Source organism: Pezoporus wallicus, unplaced genomic scaffold, assembly GCF_028554395.1.
Source record: "Pezoporus wallicus isolate ANWC-B61680 ecotype Strahan unplaced genomic scaffold, APGP_CSIRO_Pwel_v1 scaffold_7392, whole genome shotgun sequence".
Classification (NCBI taxonomy): Eukaryota; Metazoa; Chordata; class Aves; order Psittaciformes; family Psittacidae; genus Pezoporus; species Pezoporus wallicus.
In genome coordinates this window covers 4622984-4635053 of record NW_026639923.1, presented here as the reverse complement: position 1 = coordinate 4635053, position 12070 = coordinate 4622984, and the positions used below count along the sequence as shown (strand labels likewise).

Below are 12070 nucleotides of genomic sequence, written 5' to 3'. Positions count from 1 at the left end.
CTGCACCGTCAACCCGCAGGGTGGTGCTGCCCTCTGCGGCCTGCCCTGCACCGAGGTGAACTCTGGGTGCTCTCACCTTCTCCAGAGTTCTCAAACCCACATCCAGACCTTGATTCTTCTTACTTGTGCCATATCCCTAGTGCTGTCTCCTTTCCCAAGCAGTATCTTTTCACATTATGCTCCTGATTGCCCCCCACCATGACACAGGCTGGAAAAGGTTGCAGGTGGGGTAGAATTTGTGGTAAACCAGCAGATGGACGATGGGATCTGGGCCTTTAGATTGCCTGTAGTGTAGGCCCGTTTTAGCTGAACACTAACTCCAAAAGCACACTGTTCACTTTAGCTACTGCAGGGATTTGCTGGTGTACAACTGCTTTAGAAATCAGGTGCAAAAACATAGTTGTACCTGAAGTTCAGCTGATACACAACTAAAGTTTATTGTTAGTTCTTGTCCTCAATGACTACAGGACAGAGTAGGGATGACTCATGTAAAACTATACCTGCATGAGCCTGCCAGGCCTCCAGCTGCAGGGAGGTGCTACCACGGGTGGCTTTGCACCCCTGAGTAAGCAGGGAGCAGTTTTGGAGCAGTCTTTGCATTCACAGAGGCACAGGGCTCACTTCAGCAAGGGTTCAAGTACACCTTTATTTGTCCTCATATGCAGTGGTACAGCTAATTCACAAAGGAACTTCACCCTGAACTCTCTCTGTACGGCTGTTATTTACAGTTATCTGTTCTGTCAGTCCCTTTGCTTGTTCATAGTTCCCCAAGGTAGTGAGCCATGGCAGCAGCCGTGGTCAGTCTTTCTCCTTATTTTAGCTGTGTTTCTTCACCACTGAAGCACTGTAGGCTGACTGTAGCTCCTGTTCTTCCTGCAGGTTCTCCTTTACTTCAGCAATTAACTTGGAAAGTTGAGGGCTTTTGGTGTGAAACAAACAGGGGCAACAGTCTTGACTCCATTGTGTGTCAGTGACTTGGCTGTAATTGTTCACTGTAGTTTAATTTCTCAAGTACAACTACTTGTTACTGGGTTTAAATCTGAAAATAACTGCCTGTTTATTGCATTAGGGCCAGTAACTTGTGCAGTTCAGAACAACGTGGGGAGCAAGTTCATGCACTTTGTGCAAATCAGTGTTGAGTTTCTTTAAAAAAATGCAAAACTGAAAGGCCATCAAACCTCAAAGAAAAGAAGATCAAGCTTAAACTAACAAGTAAAGAAAGCAAAACTTTGCAGAAAATGTGATGATTCTGGGCTTCTGGTCTGGTTTTAAGGTAATGGTCCACGGAATCAGCAAAAGTGAACTTCTCTGGGCTGTACCCCAGTTGAGTGCGCGCCTTGTCTATCCGGAACGTGTGAGTTGTAGAAATGTTGAGTACCTACAAGGCAAAAAGAGCCCACGTACAAAGAGATGAATGCACAGAAAACTGGTACAAAGCCCATAAATGACAGCAAAGACAGAGTTAAAGGAAATGTAAAATAACCTTCCCCAACATTATATCAGTGTCCTGTTGACATGTGTCACATCATTTTAAAATGGTTCACAACAGGACAATCTAAAAAGCCCAGATTGCCAGTAATAGCTGCAAAGCAGAATCTTCTGCTCTTGAAAGCATCCACAAAAAATGTTCTGCACTCTTGCTTAGGCACCTACAGAGGCAGCTAAAAGCCATCTCTGAGGTGCATAAGTATCTTCAGTAATTTAGGCCCAACTGACCAGCCACAGCCATACAGGATATTGGGCCTCATAAGGAAGAACTGAAGCAGCCTCTCCCAGATAGTAAACGTAAGTTCTTCTCTTTCATGGTAAGGAGCATACTATATTGCCTAGAACGTACATGACACATACATTTGCCCTGGACATTGGAGGCTGTAGTACTGCTGGGTGGATTTTACTTTCTACTGGCTTAAATTGTACCTCAGCATTAGCATGTATGTAAGTGTCCTGTGAGAATTAAGGGGAGTTTACAAAGACTTCACCTCATTTCTGGTCAGCAGTGGGGACAGTTCAACACAGGGTTTCAGCAGCAGATAAAGGTATTCCATTACCAAGGCTGCAAAACAAAAGATTTCTATTTGAAGTAAGAATAGTAAATTGCTATGCAGTTATGATTATGCCCTGTCTTGCACTGCATATGATAGTGAAGGACAATCACATAACCAAGAGCTCGGGGCACCAGTACTAACATCAGTGGGGCTACTTGCTCACAAGGGGTTGGTACTTAGTACTTTGCTCAGCCTGAATGAGGGTGCTTGTGTGAAAAGGGGTTGGAGGCTTGGTGACAGCTCCACTGAAATGATCATGAGGCTTCATAAAAAATGTGGTAACAACAAAATACTCAGAGTTGGATTCTTTCGTGGCTGCACATGGGGGTTGATTCTGGAGGGAGCACAGGACACAGAAGGACAAGAAACCTACTGAAGCAGCAAAGCAGACACTCTTCAGTGTCTTTCATGAGGTCACAATTTTTACGTTTAACTGTTATACCATTAACTCCACAAAGTTACACGTCTGTTAAGTCCTACACCTGGTTTTGTGAGGTTTAAATCAGAGATCATTCTGGTTTCAACACACTGCACAGAGCTGAACTTCACCCCTAACTGATGCATACTAGATGAGCCCACAGCATAGTATTTTCATACACGAAAATGAAAATTTTGGGCAAATTAAGAAAACCCAAGATTTTATTACACTTACGAACAGGGGTAGTGTGGACAGAAAAGAGTAATGTTGAGAAAATGTTGTTACCTGATGCATAAACTAAGGAAGTAGGAATACGTATCCATGGTGTACTGCAGCCTAATCTTTCAAACTGCAAGAGATTTTAAGAACAGTAAAAAAAAATCAAAAACCTCAAACAAGTTTTAAAGTTCCAACACAGAAAATACTTCTGGCAATATTTAGTGATAAAACAGAAAAATTCATCATTGCTGTTACTACTTGAGGTTTCATTTGTCAGGGGATTTCAGTTCAATGCCACATGCACAGACACTGTCATTTTCAAGTGGCAGTCTTAAAAAAAGGAGGAAAAAGCTAATAATAATTGATTGAAATGTCATGGTGTGCTGATACCTAATTCAACATTGTGACATACTTATGGGTTTGAGCCCATCATTAACAATAGCATGATCTTTTGAAAATAATGGATATTACAGATTAGGATTTATATTTTATGTCCACCCAAAATTGCCACTCTTAAGAGATGTGTGCCCCAGAACTGAAGATAATGGTAACTCAAAAGAGGATGCTGGTTTAGGTTGTCCTTTTGTCTCAGAGAAGGCAGTTGCTTTAATGTAGTATTTTCAGTAGGCTTTGTTACAACCCTAATCACAGCGAGCCACAAGCAGGCATTAAAGCCCCATTCAGAATGGGACTCTTTCTTACACATGAAGCAAACACACCAGATATGACCTGCACACAGGAGCTGGAGTTGTATACAGGCAATCAACATATTTGGAGATAAAGTGTATATTGCACGTACAAGTGGAGTTAGCCATTCAAAAATGTTGAAGTTTTCGCCATCATTAATGAAATATGCCTGGCCATTCTGTTAAAGAGGTAGAGAAGAGACAAGTTAGTAAAAATCACTGCATATGTATTGACTTCATTATCTTACTCCTTATATACAGCAATATAAGATATGCATGGCTGCACATACAAGTCAACAAACTATAGGCATTTCAATCAGTTGCACTGATGTGTGCAATGAAATGGGTGGCTGAGTGGTTTATGCAATTAACATGGTGTAAATTATTACAAATGTCTGATTATCATAGTTCAAAACATTAAGTCTCATTCTATATACAGGGGAGTGGGGTATAAATCCACCTGAAGTTCCAGTTTCATTTCCAACACAGCAAAGATTCTTTGCTCATCTTCTAGAAATGGCAAGTGCTGTATTACAAAAATACTCTCACAGAACAGAATATTCCAACTCTTAACACACTGCACAGCCCATGCTGCCCGGTCTCACACTGTTCACAGCACGTTTCAACTAAACCCACAGACAACAACATAAGCTAAAGGACAATAAGATAAACTAATTACTGCTACTACAGCAGTTACTCCAGTATAGGATACAGTGGCAGGATCCACTGTCAAATAAAAACTGGTGCTCTTATTGTTCACTTACAGCAATGTAGTTCTTTCCAGGAGTGAGAGCATCAGCAGCTAGAATTTGAGCTTGTATGAGATTCTCTGCATGCACCCAGTTCATTTTAGAAGAAGGATCCCCAAATTTGAAGTTCAGTAGCCCTCTCTTGATATTCTTCTGTAGACATAAACAAACATGAAACCAAAGCAAAATAGGTTTTAAAATGAGATATAGTGCACTTTCTTGTCCAGCTAAATGTAGGCTTGTCTCTATTCTAAAGCTCCCCCACTAATTGATTAAAAAGAATCAAGAGAAGTGCAAAAAGGTCTAAAAATACAGCCCATGAGGAAGGATCAAAGAACAGATCGTCTCCTGAATTTACAAAAAAAACCAGGTCTGTTCTAAGGATAAATAAAATACTGTATGGGAAGGTAAGACCAAGTTCTGAATGGATCAGAAGTGTTCACAAAATTGGATCAAATTTAACAAATCACTTTGGCTGGGAAATAATGGAAGGTGGTGCCCCGTGTCACAGTTTTCTTTTGACAGATACACTTTAGAAACTCCAAGATGTGACAGTTGCATAATGCCTTAAAATGGACTCATAACAAATAGGCTTAAAATATTGACAGGAAATTTACAAAAGCAAACATCTCAGGTTTAACTAAAATGACATTTGCCTTTTTAAAAATTTATTTTATTTAAAGAGTATAAAGTATATTTTGTATATAAATAAAATGTATTTATTATGTGATAAGCTTGGATCTATTCTTCCCTAAAAGCTGTGCATAACTTTGTATTGTACTGATGTTTTTAAAATAACCGACTCATACAGTTCCACAGGGGTCACATTCTGAACACTTTACCAGTCCTACAATTTAAAAGAGAGCAAATGAACAAGAGTAGAATGTGAGCACTTCTACTGTTTGCCCTTCAGTACCAGAAGGTGCTTTTGAATGCTTAACTTGTTTAATTGGATAGTGAAAGCTGTTAGAAGTTGAGACTGGAAAAAATGTATTTCTCAGTATCTGTTTTCATGAATATTATAAACCATTTGGTGTAAGTTGCATGCAAACAGACATTTATAATATCATAGATTGGCCTCAATCTTACAATTATAGTAGACATTAAATTATAAAGCTGGATTTACCTGTGTTTGTATTAAAAAAAAAAGGCTTTTTAAATGTATTATACATTCTTTACAGATAAAATATAGTGCCTGCTAACAAAAGCTGTAATATCCGCAGCAGGTTAACTGAACTGTTGAGTTGCTGCCCAATAAGTTCAGTCAATTTATAACTCAAATAAGAGGTGCTGCTGTATATCATAGAAAATTCTACTGATTAAAGGATTTAAATACATACTGCTAGCCTTGGCAAGTGTCTTTGCTCTTCTGGTCCATAGATTCCTGGTGGGCGAAGAGCACATGTATAGAGTATTCCACCTCCTAGAAGAATTGATAAGACCATTCTTAAACGACTTTCACATGACTACGTTGTATCTTTCTGTGAACCAGAGACTGTGCAGAACTTACTCTGAAATAAATTAACTTCACCGTCTTAAAAAATAATACATACCAAAAGGTGTTGCGTTAGTACTTGATATGAAGTTGGCAGAATCGGAACATGCAAAACAGCAAGACAGGCTTCAAAAAAGTCCTGCCAGCATAGTTTGATTCCTAGAAATTACCAGAAATTTCAAAACCTCTTTCTAACCACTCCTTTGTCTCTGCACCCAGCAGTGAATGAACATGCCAACTATGATGATGAGTTTGCTGCAGTGAGCAAGTTGTTGGTAGGAAAGTGGAATGAAACTAACTAATTTCATACAGAATTCCTGATGGGAGACAGTGACTTGCTAGGAGTACAAGGTAGAGGTGAAAGGTTCGCTGAATAGTAGGCACAGCCACCTCCCACTAAAGCTGCTGCAGAAGCTCTTGATAATTTCAGTGGGAGAAAGAAAGGACAGTCCTAAAAATCCCATCGCTTCCTAAGTATATCAGTTGGCTGGTTCATCATCTGCCAAGAACTGTTCTTCATAGTCCTTGGAAACATTCAACCTACTCAGTCCTGCTACGGCACAGGATCAAAATGGGATATTTGGAACACTAACTGGTTCTAATTTCATTGACAAATGCATAACAGTATTGCTCCTAAAATTAATAGAGTCTTTAATGTGAAGAGCTACTGAGGAAATAAGGGGGAAAAAACCCAACCCACTTTATTTTTTAAACAAAATGATTCCGTTCGGATGGAATGCCCATCAATGACTTTACAGGCCTCTGTAAGTATCATGTGAAGAGAGTCTCTAAGTTGTCTACAGCTAAATTTAGCTCAGTATCACTTGGTCGCATAGAATCATGTTGCACTTTACATTAATTTGTTTTGCACTGGCAGTTATAGTATCTCACAGGAGAACTTAAGTATTCAAGTGTATAACTGGCTTCCTCAACACGGAAAACTTTGGGAAGCACTAATAAATAATTCCAGGCTGTAGTATCAGGTGGCTTCCTCAGATTCTAATATATAACTCCAGGAGGAGGGGAGTAACAATTTAATCGGCATTCATGTTTTGCTGATGGTGCATAATACAGTGACATTAAACACTCATTCTTGTTTAATTTATAGCTGTCTTAATCTTGTCAGTTAATGTATTAACTCATTGCTACCATGCTAAAGCCTTTTTAGGGACACTGTGTGAACTTAAAACCAATTAAAAGTGATTTTTAAGTGAAAATATTTCAGTTTATGAGAGGGTTAGGTAACTTGATTTCATATTTGCTGGACAGTCTTGTCCACTAAGTATTGATAGAGGATACAGGATGTTAGTGAAGAACAAGAGGAGGAGGAGTAAGTTCTACTATGAATTCATGCTAAGACAAAAGTACCTGCCAGTGGAGTTCCGTTAGCTGCTAGTACCATTTGTTCTGCAATTGATTTGGTTCTGGAATAATGATCAACATGCTACAGAGAAAAAGAAATATGTTTTTATCTGTTCTTGAAATGACAGGGCAGAGGGACATCTCTTCCCCACTAGCTTTTACTTAGCAGATGGCAACAAATAGCTCAAAATACAGAAGCCATGGGGTATTTGTTCAGGATAAAATAGATGCATATTGCTAAGGTAAGCAAGCATTTTTGTTTATGCAAATCCAGTTAATTAATTTCAGCACATTTGAGAAGCAATTAATATATGTATGCTTTGGATGCTGCCAAGAATGTAACCGATCAGTACTTTGTAATCTGGATTTCTTTTCAGGTAACGGAAAAGTCAAAAGCCAAGTTTTGAAGACATTATGATTGGTCTGAATTATCCTGTTGTTGCCTCTTTCTTGTGGCACTGTCCCAGAGAAGATATTATTTGATATATTACTGAAAATATTATTCAACATTTTCTCTATCCATCTTTACTTCTTGAAAGACTGTGAAGTACTTGATGGAGAGAGCCGGGACACAAAAAACAACTGTGTCTGCAGAGCATCCAAAAGTACTTTCTCCTTTTCAATGAAATGCAATAAAACCATATAAAAACAGTCTGTCTTTCCATTTTAGCTCTACATTGAATGTACATCATGTTCAATATGGGAGAAACAGAAAAACAATATAAATAACCAATGGCTAAAGAGGCACCAAACCATATAACGCAATTCCTATGTCAAGGTGGAATTTCATTAATGTTAATGGGACACTGCATGAGTCATTTTCCAAAATTAAGGCCTTGATAGGAAACAAGAAATGTATACTGCAATGTACATAAAACTGATGTGTCAAGGCTGTGATGTGTCAATCCACAGACAGTGTCAAGAGTTTGCTTTCTTCTTTCTTGTGCCTGGATTCTGGCATCAGGCAAAACATGGTCATGAAAACTCCAGGCTTCTTCAGAAACAAGAAAGTAAATAAAGAGGAAACTTAAAAAAAAACAATACATCCAAAATACCTTTTCAGTTGGAAAATATGGCACAGTTTCCTCATCACCATCTTCAACAGGAAGCCCTCCGAACACCACATTTACTGTACTGGTGTATACCAATCTAGCAATGTTCCTTTGCTTGCAGGCTGCAGCAGTGTATAAGTAAATTAGTTTAGTGGAAAATTAAACAATATGAAAAAAAAATCTTAAAAGGGCAAATCCTTCCATTTTATGATTGCATTATTTAAAATGTGAAGCATATTTAGAGGGAAGACATCAGTGTAGAATGATTAAGGTTGGAAGGGACCTTAAAGATCATCTAGTTCCACCCTTCTGCCACTGTCAGGGACACCTTCCATTAGACCAGGTTGCTCAAAGCCCCATCCAACCTGGCCTTAAACCCTGCCAGGGAAGTAAAACCAAGTGCTTTATGATCTGGCACATCCCCATTTGGATGCTGTAAGCCAACATCGTGCCTCTGGGAGGGCTGCTGCCAGCCCACTGAGACAGGCTTCAGCTCCAGCCAGGCAGGTGGCTGGAGTCCACCCCCTGCAAGGGCTGCCCACATCCTGTGCACAAGCTGCTAGAGAGCAAGAAGGTTTACTGCTACAAAATACACATGGCAGTAGTTAACTCCTTACATGGATACAGATTCCGACATCAGGGCAAGCGCTGTTACAAAAAGCTGAACTAGTTAAGCTACCCAGTGCTGGCTGTCCTGTCACACCTCATCAAAGAATCGAGCATAACCTCCCCACCCCCATGATATTTTCCTTCATTTTCTGCCAAAAATATGAAGTATTTGGTAAAGAATAGCATGTGCCAAAAAAAGCCAGCTGGCTTTTTCTAAGTACTGCAGTATTTTGATGTGCTATACTAACACCCAGTGGCAAAGTTAGATACATACCATTAATGACAAATCTTGTTCCATGGATATTTACAGTTTCAATCTCTTCTCTGTGCAACTAGTAAAATAAAGAAATTGTGCATTTACACATTGTGACCTTACACCTAGGAGTTCCATGTGGCAGCTTTAGGGTTTTGGAGGGAACCAGCCTCGCTTGTCTTTCCTTTTGTCTTCACACTATTTCAGAACTCTTCAATGCCATTTCCAACTCAAAAAACCCTCCCATGGTGCTCATGGAGCCTCAAAGGGGGAGGAAATGATTTCACAACTAGGAAAACAGTCCTGTAAGCAGGCTGCTGGCAGCTGGCACACCAGTTTGCGCTGACCAGTTTACCAAAACAGCATGATATGGATTCAGGCTCGCAGGATAATCTGAGGAGATGAAATCTAACATGCAGTGTTACAGCATCAAGTCTCTCATCCTCAGTGTGGGCAGTCACACAGAAATAAAAAACCCAAACCTGTTTGGACTCACTTGCTCTCTTCCTGACATTCCATATGATGCTACATGAAACACACAGTCAGCCCCTTCAAAGGCTGCAAATAGGGCATCATAGTCCCTGACATCTGCCTGTAATACATAAGAAAAGATATTCGGACTTGAAATCAAAGCTGCAGGTTAGTGTTTGTCATACACAGAGGGAATGTGTATGTGTAATTGTACTTACTGTACATCCCCAGGCCCATTTCAGTTCTTGCTGATAATTATACTTTTCTTTCATAGAACTCAAAGGAGTTGAGTTCTATGAAACTTTAAAAACATTCAGTAAGCCTCATAATCTTCCACTTGTGGTCATTCTACAAGTGCTTAAACTAAGGGCAATACTTCAGAGTCAGGAGGTGGAGCAAGTACTTTGTGCTACACGTTACCAGTTTCATTGCTTTGCTTATTTCACATACACTAAAATCAACTGACCAAAAATCATGTGGGATATTCACACAATTAAAAGGGTTATTGAAATTTGCAATTATTTGCAATTGGGTATTTGGGTTCTGGGAAAACTAGTAAGACATTGTGGAAAAGGCAAATGAACTAACTTTGACTGTTATGGAAATGTAATTGATCATACCTGGATAAACACTACTCCACTAGGGATTTCCCAGATAGGCTTTTGTATGTCATACAGAACAACAGAAGCTCCTCGGCTGGCAAGAGTACATCCCAGCTTGCATCCAACATAGCCTCCGCCTCCTGTCACCACTGCTCTCATCCTGTTTTCATTCAGTGCTCCAGCATATCCATTCACTCTGGAGTCAGAGGCTTGGTGCCAGCGTGTTGCTACTCCACTCAGTATGTTTGCCCTCAGTGAAATGCTGTCTGCTATTAGCAGACACGTGTAGCAATTTCTCCTGCATGTTGAAACTGCTCCATAGTGCTCATGGATGCAGACAATCCCAGTGAGTTTCATGTTAAGAAGCTCTATTCACAGCAGCAAAGTTTTAGTTTAACGCAACCTGTTTACGACAAAGACAAGAGCAAAACAATAGCTGCAACATGTCCACATTTCAAAGATTTCTTTTAAAAGCCCCATTTCAATGTTCTGCTTTGATGGTTTTAGAGTTTGCTTAACAATAATTTCCACATTTTACGAACATTTGAAATGTCTGTTTACTAGATACGAAAGACAGAATCCTGAGGCTACATAACAAAGGTTGCCTGTTTTAGACTAAATATTTATTTGCAAATGGAATCCAGAATAATAAACTAAAAATAATTAACAAAAGGTCCTAATGCAGAGAACATGAATCCAAATATTTCCTACAGATGGGTCAGAATTAGAATAATGGTACAGAGCATAACTTTTTATTAGCAGAAAAGAAATTGCTGCCTACGTGAAATGCATCTGCTTGCCCTAGTTCATTCTACTCTGCGTCACAAGCTCCGAGACGGCCTTTAGGGGTCAAATGTCATAGAGGGCCACACCTGAGCTTGAAATCCTGAACTGTCAGGAAAACTCTAAAGATGAACAAACTGCATTTAAGCTTCTGTGCTTAAAAAACAAGCAAGCAGGGCTGAGCAGAGCAGAATGTCCCCTAGAGCAAAATAAACCTTCAGTGCTTCTTCCACTGGTCCCAAAGACATCTGTCCCAAAGACATCTGAGAAAAGTGGTATTTCAGCTCCTAAGTAGCAGCAGCTAAATGTAAATTGAGAACACACAGTGGTTTTACCATTGACAGTGATGGAATTGAGGTGCATGAGGATTTCAGAAGGAAACGGGAGTGCCTGATGCTTAGAATTTGAGAACACAGCTTTTGGGTGAACTAGAGTGAATGAACTGCTACATGACACAGAGGATCAATGAGTACAGTAAGAGAAAGGCAATAGTGAGCCATTTACTTCTAGAGCATGGAGCTTCTTTCCCTCTTCAATGGTCAAGGGTTCATCGCTGAGAGAGGAGGCATTCAGAGGCTGCAGATACCGGTGTTTCCTCACCCTTCCCATGCCGCAATAAAACATTAAGTGTCACCGGAGCTCCTCCAGTTATTCTCTGCATCTCACTTGCAAATCCCTCAGGGAAACACGCCGCCGACGGAGCTCCGGACCGGGACCGGTTCCCCTCCCCGGCTTGGACCGGCCGTTGGGACTGTTGCCCGCCCCGCTGGGGCTGCGGGGCTCGGCCGGGCCGGGCCGGGGCGCGAGCGGCGGCCCCCTGACTCCCACCCTGCAGGAGAGGGGCCAGGCCGGGCGCTCACCTCCACCGCCATCCCCCGCTGCTCACCCGCCGCCTCGGGGAGCGGGTGCTGCGCGGGGGGCTCCCTCCGCACACGGGCCGCGCCGGGCTCCCACAGCACCCGGGGGCCACTCGGCCGCAGCACCGCCGGCATCCCCCCGTGCTCGCAGGCGGGGGTCCCGCGGCACCCCCGTGTCCCACTCATTTGAAGCGTCTTTGGGACCCCAAACTCTTCCTGAGATATTGCCTATCCCACAGCACCCGTGGGAGCCCTGGGATTCCACAGCAAGCCTGGCTTCCCAGAGCATCCCTGGGATCCCACAGAATTACCTGGCGGCTCTTACCTCCTTGTGTCTTCATACAGCCGCTGCACTAAAGCATCCTAGCAGTAACTGGAGCTCCATCCAACTGAGATACCTGTTGAACAGGTTGTTCAGGAGAATAACCACCACGTCTTGATTGCCGGCTGGATAGTCGGCAGGACATAG

General features: G+C 41.3%; 1 protein-coding gene across 1 annotated transcript; it reads right to left on the bottom strand.

Annotated features, from left to right (window-relative positions):
- Positions 1-630: 630 nt before the first annotated feature.
- LOC130603250 (putative short-chain dehydrogenase/reductase family 42E member 2) lies at positions 631-11534 on the bottom strand. The gene is given in 14 exon segments (XM_057416869.1): positions 631-1378; positions 1980-2053; positions 2749-2812; positions 3482-3547; positions 4133-4270; positions 5458-5540; positions 6981-7056; positions 8030-8148; positions 8910-8967; positions 9385-9480; positions 9980-10199; positions 10201-10273; positions 10276-10364; positions 11411-11534. Coding segments are annotated over 13 exon segments (1359 nt in total). The 5' UTR covers positions 10319-10364; positions 11411-11534; the 3' UTR covers positions 631-1129.
- Positions 11535-12070: the final 536 nt, after the last annotated feature.